The sequence below is a fragment of the Eretmochelys imbricata genome, chromosome 4 (assembly GCF_965152235.1).
Source record: "Eretmochelys imbricata isolate rEreImb1 chromosome 4, rEreImb1.hap1, whole genome shotgun sequence".
Lineage (NCBI taxonomy): Eukaryota > Metazoa > Chordata > Testudines > Cheloniidae > Eretmochelys > Eretmochelys imbricata.
In genome coordinates, this window is record NC_135575.1 from 47,980,015 (window position 1) to 48,004,241 (window position 24,227).

At 43.2% G+C, this 24,227-nt stretch overlaps 1 protein-coding gene across 1 annotated transcript in view; it reads right to left on the reverse strand.

Annotated features, from left to right (window-relative positions):
* SCLT1 (sodium channel and clathrin linker 1) overlaps window positions 1-24,227 on the reverse strand; it is a 128,823-nt gene that overhangs the window by 69,757 nt on the left and 34,839 nt on the right. The window contains exons 11-15 of the mRNA XM_077815226.1: window positions 19,036-19,126; window positions 18,814-18,905; window positions 16,071-16,248; window positions 14,696-14,794; window positions 2,817-2,888 (exon numbers count right to left, since the gene is read on the reverse strand). Coding sequence (XP_077671352.1) covers window positions 2,817-2,888; window positions 14,696-14,794; window positions 16,071-16,248; window positions 18,814-18,905; window positions 19,036-19,126 — 532 coding nt within the window. The remainder of the gene's footprint in view (window positions 1-2,816; window positions 2,889-14,695; window positions 14,795-16,070; window positions 16,249-18,813; window positions 18,906-19,035; window positions 19,127-24,227) is intronic.

Here is a 24,227-nt window from a genome sequence, read left to right on the forward strand (position 1 = left end):
AAGGAGCTGCTCATGAGAGGGGTCCCTGAAGAGGGATGGGGGCAGAGGGTAGGAGCAGAACTGGAGAGAGTATCCCACTTCCACCATGTGGAGGACCCAGTGGTCTGAGGTTATTTGGGTCCAGACATGGTAGAAGTGGTACAAACTATTCAAAAAGGGTGGGGAAGGATCCAGGAATGAGACTGGTAAGCTGTCCTCAGGTGTCCCTTCAAAAGGCCTGCTTGGAACCCGACGATGGTTTGGTTGGGCCCTGGCCTCGTCTGGAAGGAGGGCTGGAAGGCTTCCTTCCGCTGTTCCTTCCCCTTCTTCTGTAAAAGTCCTGCCTTGGCCAAGGAGGGTAGGAGAGCTGCTGGGGTGTTGGGGCTTGAAATGCTTCTGTTGGGTTGCCGGGGTGTGTATACCCAAGGATTTCATAGTAGCCCTTGAGTCTTTTAGACTATGCAGCTGAGAGTCAGTCTGCTCTGTGAATAGGCCTGCCCCATCAAAAGGCAGGTCCTGCATTGTCTGCTGAATCTTGGGCGGTAAGCCTGAGGATTGCAACCATGAGATGCGCCTCATGGCAATACCCGAGGACAAGGTGCATGCTGCCAAGTCCGCAGTGCCCAGTGAGGCCTGTAAAGAGGTCCGTGCCGCCGCCTTGCCGTCCTCTACTATGGCTCCAAACTCCTCCCTGGACTCAGGTGGCACAAGCTCCTTGTGCTGGTTGGCAATCCTGAGCTGGAGCCCCTCCGTGGAGTACACTTTATGCCCGAACAAGTCCAGGCGCTTGGCCTCCTTGGACTTGGGCACTGGGGCTTGCTGCCCTTGCCTCTTTCTCATTTACTGCCGCAACCCCCAATTAACAGGACTGCGGGTGCGTAAAGAGGTATTCCTACCCCTCTGAGGGCATGAAGTACTTCCTCTCAATGCCCTTGGCTGTGGGAGGGATAGAGGCCGGAGTTTGCCAGATAGTCTTGACATTGGCCTGTACAGTTTTGATGAGGAGCAGTCTCATCCTCGAAGGACCTTCAGGGGCCAAAATGTCGACCACTGGGTCCTCTGACTCCTCCACTTCCTTTGCCTGCAGACCCATGTTGTGTGCCACCCTGTGCAGGAGGTCCTGGTGGGCGCGGCTGTCTATAGGAGGCGGTCCGGAGATGGAAGTGCCTGCAAAAGCCTTGTCTGGGGAGAAGGCCCAAGAGGCCAATGGGGGAACAGGGTCCTCCCACCTCTCCTGCTCTTCAGGAGCCTGATGACCTGCTTCGCTGGCAGCACCAGACTCAGAAACCGGAGTTGCAGTTGGTTCCGAGGGGGAAGTGGGGGCACGGTGTCTTCTCAGCATCCGCAGGGGTGGGGCGACTGGCTGAGGCCTCTGGCACCCTCAGTTCAGAGGTGGCCGATTGGGAGCCTTTAGACTGGGCACCCTGGGCCTTGTGGTACACCCACAGGGTGGTACGAGAAGCTTGGCTCGAATCGTAGGTGACCTTGGAGCGGTCATGATGATGAGGTCCCTTGCGACCACAAAGGTGTCCAGGGTGGATGGCAGCTCCACCTCCTCGATGATGTGGGCCCGGAAGTCCAATGGCACCAGACTCGACAGTCCCCCTTGCAGGGCTGAAGTCAACGGTGCCGTCTCCCCAAGTTTCAGCACTAGGCGCTCCTCACGAGGACACGCCCCATTGGCTGGCTCCAGAGGGGGTGGCCTCTGGGACTGAGAGCCACTCCTCCCTTGCTTCTGATGCCGCTTCTATGCTTGGGAGTGGGAGCGGTGCCGGGAAAAGGCAGTGCTGTGGGTCTCTGCTAGAGTCTGTCTGCAGCGCCGCTTCCACCACTGCTGCCAGGGAGCTACACACTGAAGAACTCAGTGCTGGGTCCTGCCACACTGACAGCGGCTGAGGTCTAAGTGCTGCCTCCATAAGGAGCTGCTTAAGGCAAAAGTCTTGCTCCTTTTTGGTTCTGGGGCAAAACCCTTTGCAAATCCTGCACCTATTGGCTTGGTAAGCCTCCCCCAGACACTTCAGACAAGCATCATGGGGGTTGCCCACTGGCATGGGCTTGGAGCAGGACTTGGGCATGAAAGCCCTCCCAAGAAAAAGTAGTCAGGATAGAGGGTAAACCCCCCACTGCTATGAACTACTACTAAAATAAAAACTAATTAAAAAGGTATAAGAAACAGAGAGAAAAAAAAGAGCTAGGGAAACATCTCAGTTCCAACGACTGTCACTAGTGGTAAGAAGGAACTGAGGAGGTGCCAGGTCGGCAGGGTCATATATTGAGCACCATGAAGGCGCCACTCCTGGGGGCTCCACAGCTGACCCGAGGGCTGCTGCTAGAGGAAAAAAATTTCTGACGACTATGCACGTGGCGTGCACACATCTAATTGGAATCGATATGAACGATCACTTGAACAACTATAGTTGACCCATAATTTTAATTAATTCCCTTTGTCCAAACGTTTTAATTTTGAACAGAGAATTGACTAAAACAGAGAATCCACATTCACAAAATTGCTGACAATTGATATTGTCTAAATTTCAACCAGCCCTACTGAAAGTCTAAAACAGATTTTTTCTTGTATGTTTAAGTTTACATATCCATTACAGTGCACACCTTTTATAAGAATCACATCTATCCTAAATGATTTGATTCTTAAAAATGGTTGATTTTTACAAATGGTGTATTTTAGTTTGGTGGTTCTGATCACTATATGCAGCTGATTCTTATAAATGGAGTGTACGATAATAGATAAATACAAATGAACATGTGTCAATTTAACAAAAAGGTATTCAAAAAAATTTGACCAATAAAAGTTATTTTCTACACAGTCCAGAACGTACCATTTGAAGAGCAGAAAGTTCTTCTGTTAATCGAGAAATCTGTATATTGTAATGCTTCCTTGCATTCTCTACCTGCAATAATAATAATTAAAAAAAGAAAAGAAAAAAAAGATATTTTACTTAATCTGCACGGATTATTTTTTTATCTTATGATGCATGTTTATGGGACTGGAACTGCTGACAGAAATGGACCATTGCTGTACACTAACATATGAAATACGGCCTTTATCCATGGAACACTAATGCTAACTAACCTGTGCCCTGGTACTTCTGAGGAGATCTTTAATTGACTCTAGAGAGGAAACTGAGAGATTCCTCAAGAACAGAGAATTAGAGTTAAAAACAACTATACTGAGATAACACAAATAAAAGGGCATTTATCAGTGTTCGGCACTGAAAATTCTTGAGAAGAGAAAGAAGAAACTTTGTCCTCTAGATTTTAGAGGAAAGAGAAAAAAGATTAATAAAGTAGTTAAGGTTAATGAGAATTATAAATTATACAGAAGTTATTAATTAGGTACATTTGATGAAGGGGATGAGGTGGACATGGAGCTGCAATCTGATAATCTTATGAATACTGTATGTGACCTATTTATGGAGATAGACTGTATATCTACATGAAGGTAATGCAATATTTGTTATATGCCTTCACTGTTTTACTTCAATGGGGACAGTTGGAAGAACAAGCAAAAAGACAACAGAATGACTCCCACAGATAAGAACATCCTGGCATACACCTGAAAGACAATGGGAAAAGCTATTAGCTTCCAGGATCCTATATTGGGGCAGGCAAACTTTTTGGCCTGAGGGACGCATCTGGTTTCTGAAATTGTATGGAGGGCCAGTTGGGGAGGCTGCGTCTCCCCAAACAGCCAGGCATGGCCTGGCTCCTGCCCCCTATTCCCCCCACTTGCCCCACTTCTTGCTCCCGATGGCTACCCTGGGACTCCTGCCCCATCCAACCCCCCCGTTCCCTGATGGCCCCATCTACCCCCCACCCTGCTCTCTGTCCCCTGACCGCTCCCAGACCCCTGCCCCATCCAACCCCCCCTCTCCTTCCTGACTGCCCCCTCCCAGACCCCTGCCCCATCCAACCCCCCCTCCTTCCTGACTGGCCCCCCAGACCCCTGCTCATCCAACCCCCCCTCTCCTTCCTGACTGCCCCCCCCCAGACCCTTGCCCCATCCAACTACCCCTCTCCTTCCTGACTGCCCCCCTCCAGACCCCTGCCCCATCCAGCCACCCCTCTCCTTCCTGACTGCCCCCCTCCAGACCCCTGCCCCATCCAGCCAAAGGAGGAAGTGCCAGCCCCCAGCGTCAAGGCAGGACGCAGCCTGGAGAGCGCAGGAAGAGGTAACATGCAGCTTCAGCACTTCTTTCCTTGGTTGCAACCCCACACATTTGCTAGTGATTGTTTTGTTTTGTTTTTTCAAAGAAGTTGTTAATAAACAGCATGCCTGATACTAATACTCAAATCCCAATAACATTAAAGTCAATGGGACAAGACTGGCTCCTGACAAAATGTTGCTATTAGTTTCAGGATTATGATTAACGGGCATCCACTATATTATAATTCTTTGAAAAAATGTGAACGCAAAAACTGATGTTTTACTTTTAGCTGGTTTTGTGAAAAGGTGGAAACTCCAGCTTTCACATTCATGTTTGTGCACGAAGATGAAAAGTGCTTTTCCCACCATGAAATCCTAGGCTATTGAAGTTTACATAGTCATTTTAAGACAAATCTGAAGAGCTCTGTGTGACTCGAAAGCTTGTGACTTGTGCCAGCAGAAGTTGGTCCAATAAAAGATATTACCTTACCCACCTTGTCTCTCTAACACTTCTCAGTGAAAGCCTCTTCTCTTATGCAGAAGAGAATTTGGAAATAATGCTCCACTGATGCAAAAAAAATGAGAAGGCAATTTTAACCACACTTTGCAGCTCACTCTGTGCTCTCAAGAGGCAATCAGCAACTCACAGGATCAGGTGTTATATCAGTAAATTAACTGTAGCTCTGGGTTTATCTCAGTAAAACATCAGGCATAATGAATGCTAGTGAACATATTTACAGAAGTGAATGTTTCTTTAAGAATCCATGTAAAGGCTCTCTCTACATCTGCACGGACAGCAACATTTTAGGTCCTCAGGGCATTTGTGAGAATCTTTCATGAGTCATAAGAGTACACTTCTTCTGTGCCATCTAGACACTTGAAGTTCTGCCAACATACTGTACATCCTTGCAGTAGAGAACTATACTGTTAGAATGCTTGCAGGAAGACTGCTGACATTAACAGTGCACCATCAACTGTTTTTGATGCTGTAAAAAACTACTAGGGAAAACTTTTCTACATTATTATCTTGCATAACATCTCTGCACTATGAAAGATTTCTTTATATTGAATCCGATGAAGTGAGCTGTAGCTCATGAAAGCTTATGCTCAAATAAACTGGTCAGTCTCTAAGGTGCCACAAGTACTCCTTTTCTTTTTACGAATACAGACTAACATGGCTGCTACTCTGAAACCTATAGAACAATGTTCATGAATTTGAATTGACATAAGCTTTTATCTTAGAACTACCAGCCCTTTCAGCTCTACAACCTCTGACAAAGTAGTAAAAGTATCTGCCAAAAATAATGTAATTAAGGTTCTGCATGTCATTCAAGTAAACCCAAAATCTAGGTCTTCAGCTGTACCTGCCAAGTCATCAGGAAACCATCAAATGCAGCTAAGCTACAGCAGAACCACCTGACTGGCTATAGCAGTAAGGTGGCTTGCTTGTTGGCTGCCTGATGACTGAGTAAGCGCAGCACGAGACCTTCGTTTCTGACATTTTTTTCATGTTTACTTGAATGATATGCAGACAATTAATTACCTAATTTTTGGCAGATACCGTTAATACTTTGTCAGAGGTTGTAGAGTTGAAAGGACTAGTGGTTCTAATAAATCTAAGACAGACCTTCATTAATAGTTATTAAATATAAATTCAATTGTCTGGACAATTTTAATCTAGAGAAAAACTAAATACTGAAAACAAAAAGTGTTTACTGATCTAAGATGCTTCATGCTTGTCAAATGAATACATTAATTTTTAAGTATTTTGAACATGATGTCCTCTTAGTTTTAGAAAGTGGAAACTAAATTAAAAGGTGAGTATATTGTCACTTGCTACACTTAAGATCAGGAGCAGCATCTTGAAGTGGATAAGGATACTGGCAGATTGAAGTGCAATTGACAGTTACATAGTTTCCATGTCTGTCTACACTACAGTAGAACCTCAGAGTTACGAACACCTCGGGAATGGAGGTTGTTCATAAATCTGAAGTGTTCGTAACTCTGAACAAAACATTATGGTTGTTCTTTAAAAAGTTTACAACTGAACATTGAGTTAATACAGCTTTGAAACTTTACTATACAGAAGAAAAATGTTCTTGTAACCACCTTAATTTAAATGAAACTTGCACAGAAACAATTTCCTTACCTTGTCAAAAAAATTTTATACTTTCCCATACTTTTTTAAAGTAGTTTAACAATACTGTACTGCCTTTTTTTCTCTCTGCTGCCTGATTGCAAACTACCAATTACAAATGAGATGTACGGTTGACCAGTCAGTTCACAATTCTGGTGTAACTCTGAGGTTCTACTGTATTTAAAATTTATGACATGCTCCCATGGACGAGTTGGAATTAATTGATAAATTTAACAGCAACACCGGGACCAGACGGCATTCACCCAAGAGTTCTGAAAGAACTCAAATGTGAAACTGCAGAACTTTTAACTATGGTTTGTAACCTGTCCTTTACATCAGCTTCTGTACCCAATGACTGGAAGATAGCTAATGTAGCGCCAATATTTAAAAAGGGCTCTAATGGTGATCCTGGCAATTACAGACCAGTAAGTCTAACATCAGTACCGGGCAAATTAGTTGAAAAAATAGTAAAGAATAAAATTGTCAGACACATAGAATTGTTGCGCAAAAGTCAACATGGTTTCTGTAAAGGGAAACCATGTCTTACTAATCTATTAGAATTCTTTGAAGAATTCTTGTCAAACATGTGGACAAGGGGGATCCAGTGAACATAGTGTATTTAGATTTCCAGAAAGCCTTTGACAAGGTCCCTCACCAAAGGCTCTTACGTAAACTAAGTTGTCATGGGATAAGAGGGAAATTCCTTTCATGGATTGAGAACTGGTTAAAAGACAGGGAGCAAAGGGTAGGAATAAATGGTAAATTTTCAGAATGGAGGGGGTAACTAGTGGTGTTCCCCAAGGGTCTGTCCTAGGACAAATCCTATTCAACTTATTCATAAATGATCTGGAGAAAGGGGTAAACAGTGAGGTGGCAAAGTTTGCAGACGATATTAAACTGCTCAAGATAATTAACACCAAAGCAGACTGTGAAGAACTTCACACAGATCTCACAAAACTAAGTGATTGGGCAACAAAATGGCAAATAACATTTTATGTGGATAAATGTAAAGTAATGTACATTGGAAAACATAACCCAAACTATACATACAATATGATGAGGGCTAATTTAACTACAAATAATCAGGAAAGAGATCTTGGCGTCATCATGTATAGTTCTCTGAAGATGTCCACGCAGTGCGCAGCGGCAGTCAAAAAAGGGAACAGGATGTTAGGAATCATTAAAAAAGGGACTGAGAATAAGACGCAGAATATCTTATTGCTCTTATATAAATCCATGGTACGCCCACATCTTGAATACTGTGTACACATGTGGTCTCCTCATCTCAAAAAATATACTGGCATTAGAAAAGGTTCAGAAAAGGGCAACTAAAATGATTAGGGGTTTGGAATGGGTCCCACATGAGGACAGATTAAAGAGGATACGACTTTTCAGCTTGGAAAAAAGGAGACTAAGGGGGATTGACAGAGGTATATAAAATCAGGAGTGGTGTGGAGAAAGTGAAGAAGAAAAAGTTATTTACTTGTTCCCATAAGAAATAGGGGCCACCAAATGAAATTAATGGGCAGCAGGTTCAAAACAAATAAAAGGAAGTTCTTCTTCTCTCAGCGCACAGTCAACCTGTGGAACTCCTTGTCTGAGGAGGTCGTGAAGGCTAGGACTATAACAGGGTTTAAAAGAGAACTGGGTAAATTCATGGAGGTTAAGTGCATTAATGGCTATTAGCCAGGATGGGTAAGGAATGGTGTCCCTAGCCTCTGTTTGTCAGAGGGTGGAGATGGGTGGCAGGAGAGAGATCACTTGATCGTTACCTGTTAGGTTCACTCCCTTTGGGGCACCTGGTATTGGCCACTGTCGGCAGACAGAATACTGGGCTGGATAGACCTTTGGTCTGACCCAGTTTGGCCATTCTTATGTTCTAATATTTAAGGCTCTTGTATAGAAAAGAGGGGTCCATGTTGGTGGATCCAATTACGTGACCTTGGTTTTACAGCACATTGTTCAGTAGATGTTAGTTCTGATGGAATATTGTGATTCAAATGTGAATATGGGACAGATTTTTCCATTTGGGAAAACACAGACCTCCTCTATTACATGGTATTGGGTCCTGGCACTTCAGGAAGCAATGCGCCATTAAATAGATCAGTTACTATTTCATAGAAATGTGTAATTGGTGCAAAAATTAGTGAAGATAGTTAAATCCCATGCAGACTGCGAAGAGCTACAAAAGGATCTCACAAAACTGGGTGACTGGGCAACAAAATGGCAGATGAAATTCAATGTTGATAAATGCAGAGTAATGCACATTGGAAAACATAATCCTAACTATACATATACAATGATGGGGTCTAAATTAGCTGTTACCACGCAAGGAAGAGATCTTGGAGTCATTGTGGAAGTTCTCTGAAAACATCTACTCAATGTGAGTGGCAGTCAAAAAAGTGAACAGAACATTGGGAATCACTAAGAAAGGGATAGATAAGAAGACAGAAAATATCATATTGCCTCTATATAAATCCATGGTACGCCCACATCTTTAATACTGCGTGCAGATGTGGTCGACCCATCTCAAAAAGATATATTGGAATTGGAAAAGGTTCAGAAAACTGCAACAAAAATGATTAAAGGTATGGAACTATTTCAGTAGGAGGGTGGTGAAATACTGGAATAGGTTACCTAGAGAAGTCGTAGAATCTTCATCTTTAGAGGTTTTTAAGGTCCAGCTTGACAAAACCCTGGCTGGGATGATTTATTTGGAGTTGGTCCTGCATTGAGTAGGCGGTTAGACTAGATGACCTCCTGAGGTCTCTTCCAACCCTAATCTATGTTTCTATAAACGGCTGCCGTATGAGGAGAGATCAATAAGACTGGGACTTTTCAGCTTGGAAAAGAGATGACTAAGGGGGCAGGGGGAATATGATAGAGGTCTATAAAATCATGACTGATTTGGAGAAAATGTTATTTACTCCTTCTCATAACACAAGAACTAGGGGTCACCAAATGAAAACAATAGGCAGCAGATTTAAAACAAACAAAAGGAAGTATTTCTTCATACCACACAGTGTCAACCTGTGGAACTCTTTGCCAGAAGATGTTGTGAAGGCCAAGACCATAATAAGGTTCAAAAAAGAACTAGATCAATTCATGGAGGATAGGTCCACCAATGGTGACCCTAGCCTCTGTTTGCCAGAAGCTGGGAATGGGCAACAGGGGATGGATCACTTGAAGATTACGTGTTCCGTTCATTCCCTCTGGGGCACCTGGCATTGGCCACTGTCGGAGGACAGGACACTGGGCAAGATGGACCTTTGTATGGACTTTCTTATGTTCTTAAGACACTGTGACCCACCTGGCCCCCTATTCATTTCTAGATCCAGTTCAAAGAGCAGATCATGATCTTGCTATGCTGAGGGAACAATGGAAGATCCATCCTTTGCACAGGCCCATTCTAATAACAAAGCTGAAAAATGACTGGCACCACCTATTGTTGAGTCTGTTTGGGATACAGGCTAAATTACATGGGGATTAAGTGTTTTGGACATTTTGGGCATAAGATGCAGTTCTTTTTTGAATATGGATGGCACTTACATTTCATAATATGTATATGATAAAATGCATGGGTATTATATATACTCAGAATGTGTGTGTATGACCTAGATGGACATATATGAATGAGACAGAGTTATGAAATGTAGCTGCTCATGCAGGCTCTGTATAGTCTTTCAGTTAAATAATGTATCTTTTTAGCAGTTAAGGCCACCAGTTTACCATAAGAATGATGTATCTGCAAAGCTACATTTTATTAAACAAACATTGTAGTTAAAAAGTAGGTGTGAAGTAAAAAAAAAAAAAAAAATTTGAAATCATTCCTAAAAGTAGTTGAAGACGTTGCTTGTTTGTACACTTATTTAAAAGATTTCTTTTAAAAAGGATAGAATCAGTTGTCTCAAATATGTATCCAAGGTGAATTAAAACAAAATTGAACACCCAAAATAAAAAAATCAATAGATTGAAATAACAGTAGTATATCACAGAGAACTAGAGCAGTGTTTATAAGCTTCTTCACAAAAAAAGAAAATAGCTGAGGAAGTAGTTTTCCAAATATCTGGTAGGTATGTTTGGGGTTCTGGCCCAGCTAATGATTACTACACAAAAGACAGTGGACAAAGCGATCTGAAAAAGTTTTCTTAGCAGCCCATCAACATTAAATATATATGTAATGAGAGATGGAAAAAAGCCACGGTCCGAATGCCACTGGCTGTCTTGGGGATTTTTTAAAACATGCTTATATCCTTGACTGTGCAGGATGGATGTTAGTCAAATCTCATTTTTGTAGTCCCCTGCTAAAAAACTACTAAATTTTATCATTAGTTAAACATACTAGAAAAAAGTGAATGTATTTTCATTCTCTGTTGCTTTTTATACTCAAACCCTATTTCATTAAAATCCCTCTATGTAACATTTTTAATATACACATTCTCTAACTCTGGAGAAACAGAAAGTGGGCACCAAAAGAGCTATTTCTTTACAAGATCATATCACAGAACATTTACAGATCATTGTGTGTGTGTGACATGAATGAATGAATGAATGGCAGAGCTCAAATTTAAACAGTTACAAGTGCAGTCTCTCCCATGCATTCCTTCTCCTCTATAGTCAATAACTGCCTTACTTCATTTACTTTCTTCATTCATTATCTCCCAGCCTGCACCACCCTCTCATCAAAATGCTTCTCTCTTTCCCCTCACACATCTTACCTCTCACCAGCAGAATGGGAGGAGAGGCCACTTTCTCCTAAAATAGCAGCCTTGCTCCCCCACTGCCTCTAGGCACATTATTCAGTTCAAGATTTCTACTTATCCAAGTGAGTGTGCTATAGTTGTTCAGGGCTTACTAATACTTCAAAATGAAAAGAACAGTTACCTACCCTGCAGCAACTGTGGTTCTTTGAGATGTGACAGTCTGCATGGATCCCATTGTAAACACATGTGCCTCATGTATGCAAGATTTTATTTTTAATAGTGTATGTCAGGGCTGCACATGTGCCCTGTGCTGCCTCATTCTCCCATGCAAGATCATAAAGGACAGTGACCATAACCCTCCCTCAGGTCCCTTTCAACTCAAAACTCTAAGTAGCTGTGGATTCTGAAAAGTGGGGACAGAGGGCGGATAGTGGGATCCACACGAACAATGTATTAAACAACCATTCTTTGAGATGCTGTAGTCAATGTGGATCCCACTGCAGGTAACTGGCAAGCAGTGTCCTCCGATGGTGGGAGTGAGGAGTTTCAGCTACAGTCAGTCAGTTAAATAGACTGCAGTATTGCTTTCCTGAACTTGGCTTCTGACCTGGCTGCCATAGGGTACGAGCTTAAATGTTCAAAACAAGTCACTGGTTACTCCATATTGCAGCTCTCACATTGAAATGTTTCTTATGCAGGAAGATGCTGCTGCTTGTGCCCTGGTGCAGAGTGTCTCGATGTTTTGAAAAAAAGAGGTTTGCCAGCCATCTGATATCAGGTGGAAATGCACTGCGTGATCTGTTTGGAGATTCTAGGATGAGAAGTCTTGGTCTTTTTCAGGCCAGATAGGGCCACAGAGAAATGGAGACAGCCTAAAGACTTGGTCCTGTTAAGGTAATAAAGCAAAGCTCTAGATATGTTGAAAGTATGCAGTTTCTTTTCTCATGACATCAAGTGTGCCCTTGGCAACAAAAATGGGTAGAGTAATTCATTAGTTCAGGTGAAATTCATTCAGAGACCACTTACAGATGAACTTTGGATATGGATTTCAGCACTACCTTGTCTTGATGGAAAGCTGGTTCAGCCATAAGGGCTTGGAGCTCACTAAGTTGAAGTGATGGCCACAAGAAAGATAGTCTTGATGGTAAGGTGAGCACTTCTATAGTGGTTCAAAGGGAGAGTTCAGGAGTTTTAGGACAACATTAAGATCCCAGGAGAGGACAGGTATAAAGGAGACTCTTGAGGAATTCTGATACCTTTATATATAAGAAGACAGAGTACAAGTACTCAAGTGCAACACACCAATATTGCCACCAAGTGAAACTTCAGAGAGTGTTAAATGCTAGTCCCACATGTTTCAGGAATGGCATATAGTCAAGGATCTTCAGTATTGGGGCCTCCATTAGGTTGACATTGCTTTGAGCCACCCATACAGGGTAAGTCTACTCTGGGGAGGAAAAAATAAATAAATAAATAAAATACCGGGTAGTTGCTCCTGCTTGGAGTGGAACCTGGGCTCTGAGACCCACTCCCTTACCAGGTTTAAGAGCATGAGTTGGAATGTCCACCCACTTGTCATTCTCACCCTGTGAGAATCCTGCAAGCTCAACTCTGTAGATGTGGGTTATGAGACATGCTGCTGAAGGTTTGGTTAAGTTTTTTTTGTTTTGTTTTTTTGCAGTGTTGATGTAACCATGGAAAAATCTTTTCCATTTCAAGAAATAAGTCTTGTTGATAGAAGGCTTCCTGCTTTGTATGAGACTCTCCTGAACCCACAGCAAGCAGTCTCTGCCAGTAATGGCAAGTCCTCGGTTGTGACTTATACCTTTCTTGGGATGCCCTGTGCCTGAAGCCATGATGAATGGCAATTGTCACGATGGCTGTCACACACCTGGTCGCTGCATCAGAAGTGCCCACCATGACCTGTAGGGCTGTCTTGGTCACTAGTTGACCTTGCTTAATTATGTTTAAGTTCCTCACTGCTTTCATGCAGGAGCTTTGTCAGGAAGAATGTCACCCGTCCCATGTTAGAAGTGATATTTGGCCAGTAGGGTCTGGAAGTAAGCTACTTGTAGCTGCAGTAGGCTAAGACTAAAACTTTTGGGGGTCTTGTGAGTCCTCTTACTTTACTTCAACTTTTTTTTGTGTCTCACTGACACTACTAAGAAGCCTGAATTGGGGAAGCGTAGTAGTACTCAAATCCCACCCCTTCTTGACTAATTTTGCAATGGGTGTTATCATGGCCAGTGTCTGCCTCTGGGCACTGGCAGGGTTGAGCATTTATAGGGAGAAAGATCCTGGCTAGACCAGAAGCTGACAAGCTGTCAAACAGCTTGTAGGATTCCTCTGATACAGCCAAGGTCTTGATATCCAGAGTCTCAGTAATCCCCACAAGGAGCTCCTGGAACACTTTAAAATCATCCGGTCCAAAGAATACTGCTTCATCTGGTAATGAAGATGAAAGTCCTTTGGCAATGAAAACAGGGCATTTGGTGCAACTCTGTCCCTGGATCCAGCTCTTCCTGGTATGGTGGTGAAGATGGTCTTGGCCACGGATGCTTGCGGGGAGAAGGGCAAATGACAACATCACCTTTCTCAAGAGGGCTGGACATCTGCTTCTCAGGGCTTGAAATGATAGGCTCCAGTACCCCTAAGAGGAACGTGAAGGTTTTAGAAATATAGCTATCTTGCTGAATATTGGTTCATCCAGTGCCATTCCTGAGGATCTGGTGGTAGCTGAGCCCTGAGCCAGTGGTAGGGCAAGTCAGTAATGTCTGTCATTATAGGATTCTGAGCTCTGCTTTGAGTATGCTTTTGTGTTTGACGTGGCCAGACTTTGACATCAGCGGTGTGGGTGCTGGCTCTTACCTTAGCACTGCCTTCTTCAGTGTTGCTTGTCTATTAGGTGGGGCACTGGGTGAAGCTAGCTTGTCTGCCAGCAGCACTCTGGAGATTGTATCCTCAGTGTGTAATGAGACCTTCATGGACTGTTCCAGAAGATGGAGCTTTAGCCTCACATCCCATGACTTAAGTGTTCTCACAGAGAATGATAAACAGACTCAATCTGCTCGAGATTCCCTCTAACAGAAGACACAGCTGACGTGCCCATCTTTCAAGGGGATTAGTCCATCGCAGGATAGACAGGACTTAAAGCATGCAGGTTTTGAGTTCACCATGAGCTAATGAGCTCAGTACAGAGAGGTCTATGTATGGGCGCGAGAAGGGGTGATCTAGTGGTAGAGTTCTGTTCAGATGGATGGAGACAGTTCATTGTAGTCAACAGAGAAGATAAATAGTTCGGAAGATTTTCTTGAACACGTGTAGAAGTTTAGTCTGAGCTAAGAATTAGTGGACTGGACACTCACCAGGTTCCGTCTTGCTACCACAAGCAGTAAGAGGGAATTGAGAAATCTGCACCACCCTTTATTCCCTCACATGGGAGCATAAGATGGCACAGGGCACATGTGTGGCCCTGATGGACACTGCAAATAAAAAAATTTGCTCTCTCACATACTGGGTGCATGTCCACCTACACTGGGATCCACACTACTACATACTCAATGAAGAACAGACTGATACACTGCTGAAATTATCATGAATTTGCTATACAGTGTTTTAAGAAGTAAATAAAAAAAATGTTTATTCAAATTACACTAATTCAACTAGCACTGGAAATTATGCAGACGAGTGGGCTGTAAGAGGATAACATACTTCCTTTTTAGTTCTTGCAGCAGCATCTTGTACAAGCTGAGAAATTGCTTCTTTCATATTTTCTATCTCCCCTTCTTTTTGCTTCTCTTGGAGCAGGGCCTAGAAAAAACAATATGAAATACTGTAACTATAATTACCTTTAATAAAAATAGTGTGTTCTTTCATTAAAAAAAAAAAGTCAGTGATGACAATCTTTAGTAAACAGAAAAAGAAATGATAGCTTGCAAAATGGCATCAGAATACCACTGTTCGATACAAAAAAGTTAGGTAACTGTGTTGAACTTTTCATTCTATTGGTTATCCGAACTCAAGCATGTCAGGAAGGCAATAAACTTGGACATGAGAATGGGTGACTGTTACTTTGCAGCAAATATGCTTTCTGCAAGCCAGTTCAATGCAACCAGTTGATATGTGAGAACAGAATAATAGAATATCAGGGTTGGAAGGGACCTCAGGAGGTCATCTAGTCTGACCCCCTGCTCAAAGCAGGATCTAATCCCCAAATAAATCATCCCAGCCAGGGCTTTGTCAAGCCTGACCTTAAAAACCTCTAATGAAGGAGATTCCACCACCTCCCTAGGTAACCCATTCCAGTGGTTCACCACCCTCCTAGTAAAATACTTTTTCCTAATATCCAACCTAAACCTCCCCCACTGCAACTTGAGACAACTACTCAAACGATGCCCCTTTAGATAAAATCTTAGCACAACAAACGAACACTTCAGTGTTGACCACGAGGGGTTATAAGGAAGAAAAATGGTGGAACTCATACAAAGTAGCAAGAAGATTCTCAGAAACTTTTAACTGGGGGACAATGAGGAATAACCCATGATCAGAATACAAGAAACAAGTTTTCTGGCAACAACTAAGGTCCTGGTGACAATTTGCATACCTAAAATAGACCTGTAAAACACAGAAGAGATAAATACTTTCAAATCTTTATCTCCAGCATTCTTTGCTCAGTTTCTCGACTTTTCTTTTGCTGCTTCCATTTATTTCAGTTCTTGTACTTTCATTTCCCTTTTGTATACCTGTTAAAATTCTTCACTCTTTTTTTGGATTTCCTTTCCATACATTATCTAGTTAGAAAAACTGGGGCCTGTCTCAATTCCACATTTTTGAGCGTGTTAACATGATAGTGGAATGGGTGCCTTGCTAAAGCTTTGGACTGTCTACTACACAAAACAGGCTTTAGAATAGTTACATCACAGTTAGGTCCTTTACACAGTAAAAATAAACCATGTTGCAATAGGGTCAGGAGGCAATTGCGTTGTAACTGAGCCCCCTGGATAAATTTTTGTCATGAGAACAGGCCCGTAGTAACTTCCAGTATTCAATGATGCAGTAAAGAATGTGTCTTGATGCCTTGTCTTACCTGATTTTTTTGTAGGTTAGCTTCTTCTAAGAGTTGCATGCTGTCTCGGACTTTTACTATAGCATCATATTTTTCCTCTTCTAGATCTGCACACTTTGCCTGTAGCTCTCTAGTTTGTTTTTCTAGAGCAGTCCTTTCTGTTCTCAACTGTTCAGAGTCTTGTACAGCTACACATAATCTAGAAAATCCGAACACTCAGATCTCATTGGTAGAACTTGCAACTTGCTAAAAACACTTTCACTCTTGCAAACTAGTTGTTCTCATATATAGAGAGTACAAATTTACTTGTAAATTATGATGTTTAAATTCTCTGGTAGTCTCATTTTTTAAATATGTCATCCTAATCTTCCATCACTGTCCCAGACAGAAATAGAATGAAAGGAGTTAACTTTGAACATTTTGCATATAATTAAAATGAGAAGGGTACTGCTATTCAGAGATACTTATACTGGGTTGCAGGCTTGTGCTATAATTTGCCATTTGTTTTTTTCAATTCTTTTGATACTTACTACCCACCTTAAATCATAATCTTTGCCAAGGCAAGTCAGTTTGTTATACCACTACCAAATGGTTCTAGCACCACATATTAAACAAAAGGAATGGGTACACCTTAAACAAACAGCATTATACATTTTTACATAACATATAACCTTTTGTCTCCTGCACTCCCTTATGCCAATCAATGTCAATCATGTTCAAGCAATAATACTAGCTAGAGCAGTGATTCCCAAACTTGTTCTGCCGCTAGTGTGGGGAAAACCCCTGGCAGGCCGGGCCAGTTTGTTTTCCTGATGCTTCCGCCGGTTCAGCCAATTGCGGCTCCCAGTGGCCGCAGTTCGCTGCTCCCAGTGGCCGCAGTTCGCTGCTCCCAGTGGCCGCAGTTCGCTGCTCCCAGTGGCCGCAGTTCGCTGCTCCCAGTGGCCGCAGTTCGCTGCTCCCAGTGGCCGCAGTTCGCTGCTCCCAGTGGCCGCAGTTCGCTGCTCCCAGTGGCCGCAGTTCGCTGCTCCCAGTGGCCGCAGTTCGCTGCTCCCAGTGGCCGCAGTTCGCTGCTCCCAGTGGCCGCAGTTCGCTGCTCCCAGTGGCCGCAGTTCGCTGCTCCCAGTGGCCGCAGTTCGCTGCTCCCAGTGGCCGCAGTTCGCTGCTCCAGGCCAATGGAAGCTGTTGGAAGTGGCGCAGGCCGAGGGACGTACTGGCTGCAGCTTCCAGCAGCTTCCATTGGCCTGGAGCAGTGAACCGCGGCCACTTGGAGCCGCGATCGGCCGAACCCACAGATGTGGCAGGTAAACAAACTGGGCCGGCCCGCTAGGGGCTTTCCCTGCACAAGCAGTGGAACAAGTTTAGGAACCACTGAGCTAGAGCAACTGTAAAACGACCAGGTTTTTCCCAGTGCTGATGCAATGCTTTGTGTGTATGTACGCACACACAGAATTGCATGAGCACTGAGAAAGGGCTTGTAGTTTTATACTAGCTCTAAATAATCTTATTGCTGGAACATGATTTACTTTATTGGTTGGCATGAGGGAAGACAGGAGAGAGACCGACTTTGATGCATACTCAGGAATGTAGTTGGGCTCAGATTAGGCATTAAAGGTGATGGTAATGATGGACTGTAATCAACATTTTATAATTACACCTAGAGTAGTTTTTGAAGCAGCCAAGTTATTTATTTTTGGATATTTACAAGACAAAATATATATGGACACAAAAAAAAACATTATATTAACTATGGCTGGGGGATCACTTTGGGTCCAGTTTCAAACAAATAAAAAGAGACTACCATGCCTAGTTCAGGCAAAAGTTCTTGAAAGCCACTGTAAAGCACTTCAACTTGTGCAACACTTCAAGGCAATAAGAGCCCCTATTGTTACAAGTAGGCCAGTGCTCTTGTACTGGCTTTTTGCTAGATTCTGCTAGTCACACTCATGAAGCAGGGACAAAGAAATGTGAATCTGTTAGAAACAATCACCTCAGAAGAGCTATAAATACTTCAATAAGAAAATTCAGTTATCAAGTCATCTGACAAACGTTTGATGGTTAAAACAATTTAGTGCAAAATTTTGGCCCAGAATTAATTTGTTCAGCCAAATTATCTCCTTGGCAATAAAAGGGACAAGGGAGAGAAAAGACATTGTAATGGAAACCCTTAGACATCCTCAAGTATATTAGCAGGTAATGCTATAATTGAAAGCATATCCTCTTTATTAGATATTCAATAAATCTTTATCACTGACATTTACCACCGAAAAAAGTTTACCTTAGTGTGCTGTTATAGTGTCCTTACTAGTCTCAAGAGTTCCAAACGGATACTTGAAACAGCTTTTACTTGTCTTAATGTAGAAGGCGGCTGAATGCATCCCAAAGGTGGTCAATTCAAGGGAATACTTTCAAACTGATGTTTCGGGCTTTAGCAGCGCCACTCCAGATAATGTAAATAAAATTTGTGAAACTTGGACAGACTGGTAAGTCACTGGCAAAACTATGACATAAGTGAGATCGAGTGATTTGTGGTCCTCTAGTCTTTACTCAGGTGAGAAAAAGGAAGCCAGAGGCGACTCTGAGCGGGTAGGGAAATGAAGCAGATAAAATATAATGAGTAATCTAGGATAAATATCATCTGCATAAGAAATAGAGAACTTGATTACTCAAAATTATGGAACTCAGATATTTAGAAGAAAACCTCAGCTTTCATGTCACTTCTAAAATTATCATCAATCACATTCAATGGCATCATTCATCTCTTTACCTCGTCTCCAATTGTTTTATGCTAGATTGCAATTGCTGCAAGCGTTTGTCTGACGCTTCCTCTCTCTCCTGAGCAGATACTACATCTTCTTCCTGAAAATCATAGCAATTACTGAGACATTTTTTCTGAACTGTGCTTGAGATGCATGATATGGAAACAAACAATTTTAAGTTAATTTAAGTTTCATGTTTGAAACAGGATAATCACTAAAACTTTCAATACCTTTCTCTCCATCTGGGCTTGAAGGTCCACTAACAATTTGGTCATTTCATCAACTTTAGCAGTTGCTGTTCTCACATCTACTTTGGCTTGCCTGAATATAAAGAAATCACTCAATTAATTACAGTTAGCTGAATGTGGAAAAAAACCAAAACCCAACTTAACAGGTCTTTATAAGAACAGCCATGACGTTTACACCATACCAGCAAAACTTTTCACATATGGACAGCAGCAGCCATTGTCTGTTATGTGGAAGAGATTCTGAGGACACCAAAGAGGAGGTACATATGCCATTATACTGTTGAATACAGGTTTGTGGATGACTCAGTGGCCAAAATTTTCCAAAGTGAGTTATGATTTTGGGCTCCTCAAATTTTTGAGTACTCAACTTGAGACATTTTAAAGGGGTTTGTTTTTCAGAAGGTAGATGCTCAGGACCTTCTGAAAATCAGGCCCCCCTTTAAGGTGTTCTGAACTGGGCACCCCAAATCATTAGCCGTTTTCAAAAATTTCAACGTGCTTCAGAAGGTAAATAGGTTTGGCTGGGATGGTGTAGGAAGGGGAACATAAACCGGAACAGGGCCAGAGGATGGCAGTTATGCCATTTTCCCCTGTGGAAATGAATGAAGCAACTCTGCTATTACCCTGACCTGGGACAGGGGAAACAACACAGATTCCTTCTTCCTTTGCCCCCACCCAGTGTGCTGGGCTAAGTTTACACTGGTCATAGAACCTTACACACAAATAAACGACACTGAAAAAACACTAAGGTTGCAAAGTCACACATTCTAAAGTAAGGAAATGCCAGAATTAAAGTTGCTTGTGTCCCCCTCCCTGGGTCCTTGTCCCAGCCTCTTTGCCCAGCCAGTCCCAGGTCCCACTCCACCCCCACAACTCTGCTGCTTCTCTGTCTCCCCTTCCTACCCCGTCTCCCAGTGCCAGTTTCCTTGCCCAACCAGTTTCAGCCTCCTAACCCGCTTGGCTCTCAGTCTCTCCAGGCTCCTTGTCCTAACCTACTCCTTTCCCTCTCCCCAGGTCTGGCTTTTGTCCCCTCTGCATTTAAATCAGATGGCTTCCTACTCCACATTACCTCGGTGCCAGGTGGGAGACAGGCTCCCTGTTCTCAGTTCCAATGCCTAGCCCCTACCCAGAGCAGCTGAAAGCAACCATTACAGGGAAAGTCTTTTTTCTTCCCTGTAGTTTTAAGCTGGGGCATGGCATATGTGTAGTCTGGTCAGCACAAGGAACTGCGAAAGACAAACATGCCCAGTGCTGATGGAATTTTTGGAGATTTTAGCAGCTAAAAGCTAAGAAGTATCACTGAGCATGTGCAAACTGATTTTTCATAGACTTATAAGTAGAACTGGCCTTCACAAGAGGAGGTTACTTATCTGTAACTGGAGATTCTTCAATAACTGTGGTCCCTAGCCATATTCCACTGAGGGTTATTTGCATGCTCCATGCGCCCAGAGCCAGAGCTTTTAAAGGTAGCAGTTCCCAGTGGTCCACCCATGCATCCTTGTTCTGCCTCATGGTTTCAACCAAGATGATAAAAGGCGAGGTGGACCAATCACGCCCTCAGTTCCTTCTCCACTGCAAATCAATCAGATCTTCAGCAGATGGGAAAGAAGGCAGGACTGGAATATAGATAAGGACCACACATCTCAAAGAACCACCAGTTACAGTAACCTCTTCTTTGTTGAATGAGGGTCTCTATTGTATTCCATTGATGGTGATTGACAAGCAGTACCTAGTCAGGAAGAGGGTGTGAGGACAAATGATGGAAGGTAGGATAGCCTAACTGAATGAGGCATCTGTCGCAGAATCTTGCGCCAGAGCATAATGGGAAGAGAAGGTGTATACTGAACTCCACGTGGCCACCCTACATATGTCCATGAGCGGCATGTTGTGAAGCGTGGCCATAGTTGATGCTTGTGCTCTTGTGGAATGGGCTCCTACCCAAGGAGAGGAGACAGTACTGATAACTGATAGAGAGTAATGCACCCCAAAACCCACTTCAAAATCCTCTGAGTGGAGTTAGCCTGACAGTGGAACATGGTGAATGGAGGGATCTGCCATCATGGCCCTCAATTTGCCCACCCTTCTTGCAGAGGTAATAGCTATCAGAAAACCAACCTTCATGGAAAGAAGGGAAAGGGAGCAGGAGGCCCAGAGGTTTGAAGGGCAACTTCAATGTTGTGAGGACAAGGTTAAGGTCCCATTGGGGAGTGATGGGTTGAACAAGAGGATATATCTGCATGAGGCCCTTCCAGAATCATACAGTCAACAGGCAAGTGCAAACAAACAGAGTACCCCTCCATGGGGCTGGGGAAAGCACTAATGGCCTCTACTTTGATGGAGCTGAGAGCGAACCCTGACACCTTCAGGAACAGGAGACAGTCCAAGAGGAGAGGAATGCCTACAGCCTCAGGAGCAAGACATTTCTGTTGAGCCCAGGAGGCAGAGAGTTTCCATTTCCCTTGGTAGGACCACCTTGTAGATTCCTTCCTGCTACTCAAGAGGACACCTCGCACTGCCAATGAGCATTCCTGTTTTAACAAAGATGCCCATCCAAAAAGTAGGCTCTCAGGTGAAGCATCTATGGGTTGGGATGTCTGATCCTGCTTTTGTTTTGACCAAGCAGTTCCAGAAACAAACATCAGTAGTAGAAAAGAAGAATGCTTTGACATGCGGAGATAAAGAGGAAACCAGAACTGGTGAGGCCAGAATGGGGCGATCAGAATGACTGTTGAATCTTGCGATGGACATGGGGCAGGAGTGGTAGGGGAGTGGTAACTGATCCGACTAGCTGATAAATAGGGCATTGCCTTGGGAGCAGGCTCCATAGCCACCCCTAGAACAGCACTGGATGCATTTGGTGTTGGTGTGAGAAGCAAAGAGATCCCTGACCAGAGCATCCCAATGGTAAAAAACATTGGTGACCACAAAGTCATGTAGTTCCCGTTCGTGGTCAGCCATGAAATTTCTGCTGAGAATATCCGCAATCATGTTCTGAGTCCCCAGGAGATAAGTCGTTGACAACAGGAAACCATATGCGTTGCACCATTTCCAGAGGTGAACTGCTTCCGCACAAAAAGTGCTGGAGACCTCATGCCTCCTTGTTTGTTTATGTAGTTGTCATAAATATAAAGGGAAGGGTAAACACCTTTAAAATCCCTCCTGGCCAGAGGAAAAACCCTTTCACCTGTAAAGGGTTAAGAAGCTAGGATAACCTCACTGGCACCTGACCCAAATGACCAATGAGGAGACAAGATACTTTCAAAAGCTGGGGGAGGGAGAAACAAAGCCTCTCTCTCTGTCTGTGTGATGCTTTTGCTGGGGACAGAACAGGAATGGAGTCTTAGAACTTAGTAAGTAATCTAGCTAGATATGCGTTAGATTCTGATTTCTTTAAATGGCTGAGAAAATAAGCTGTGCTGAATGGAATGGATATTCCTGTTTTGTGTCTTTTTGTAACTTAAGGTTTTGCCTAGAGGGATTATCTTTGTTTTGAATCCAATTACCCTCTAAGGGATTTACCATCCTGATTTTACAGAGGTGATTCTTTTTACTTTTTCTTCTATTAAAATTCTTCTTTTAAGAGTCTGATTGCTTTTTCATTGTTCTTAAGATCCAAGGGTTTGGGTCTGTGGTCATCTATGCAAATTGGTGAGGATTTTTAATCAAACCTTCCCCAGGAAGGGGTGGGGGTAACTTTTGGGAGGATTTTGGGGGGGAAAGACGTTTCCAAATGGACTCTTTCCTAATAATATACCGGTTAGACGTTTGGTGGTGGCAGCGAAAGTCCAAGGGCAAAAGGTAAAACAGTTTGTATCTTGGGGAAGTTTTAACCTAAGCTGGTAAAAGTAAGCTTAGGAGGTTGTCATGCAGGTCCCCACATCTGTACCCTAGCGTTCAGAGTGGGGAAGGAACCTTGACAGTAGTAAACTATAGTGATGTTGACTGACATGATGAGACCATGTTAGGAGCAAATGGGTGGGAGAAATGTGCTTCATGCTCTCCATACTGCATGAAGTTCTAGGATACCACCAAAAGGAAAAAAGAACTTAAGTTGGGAGGGGAGAGGTGAGAACGACATGGAGGGGAGCACTGGAGAATGAGTTCAGTGTAGCTACAGTCGTAGACAGCGGAAGCAAAGATGAGCGAAGGCAGCGATGTATGTGCACAATGACATGTGGCCAAAAAGGGAAGAACAAGTTCCGAACAGAACCGAAGGATTGAAGGTCACAGAAGCAATCCGTTCTAGCAGGGTCAAGAACCTGTCCAGTGATAGGTAGGCACGTGCGGAGACTGCATCGAAGCACGCGCCGATGAACTCCAGGGACTGTGTAGGGTCCAATGTCAATTTTTTGATGTTTACACTCACCCCCTATGAGGGGAGGGGTAGAAACAGAAGAGAAGTCAATACTTGAGCCTCGTGTCTGGACTGCGTTGCCAGCAGCCAGTCAGTTTTCAAGATAAGGGAAGATGAGGACCCATTGACACCGGAGATAAGTAGTGTCACTGTGCCTCAGTGATCACAACTGAGAATAGGGCAAAGACATCCCAAAACCGGTGGTTATGGTTATTCTTCCATAAGATATACCATAAGATATACCAAACCATCAACAAAAATAAACTTCTGTCTCACCATGCTGGCTGATAGAAGTCAGAAATGCAGTATCCTTAGGTATCCTAGCCCTGGATTCACCATCCAGACACTAGACTTAATGATGAATGGTTTTTTAAAACCAATTCCATCAACCAAAGGGTTCTTCTGATCCCAAAAGGGCCAGCCACATAGCCAGGTCAATATATTAACTCAGATCTTACCCAATAATCATGTTGTTGCCAATCCTTTAATATCTAACATATCTAAAGGTTTATTTATAAGAGAAAAGAAAGAGGTGAGAGTTAAAATTGATTAAAGAAATCAAATACATACAATAATTGCAAAGTTCTTGGATAAGGTTTAAAGCAATAATGAAAAACTGCTGGCTTAAGTCAAGTCTCTGGTTGCTTCCAGAAGACTGAAAACTCCTCAGTCCCTTGGTTAGAATGTCCTATGTCGATAGTACAGAGATCAGAGCAGGAAAAAGGCAAAATGGAGATGTTTCCAGGGGACTTTATACTTTCTGCCATATGGTGGGTTTGCTCTCAGTACAGTCAGTGGAACAGTACAGGCACAAGATGGA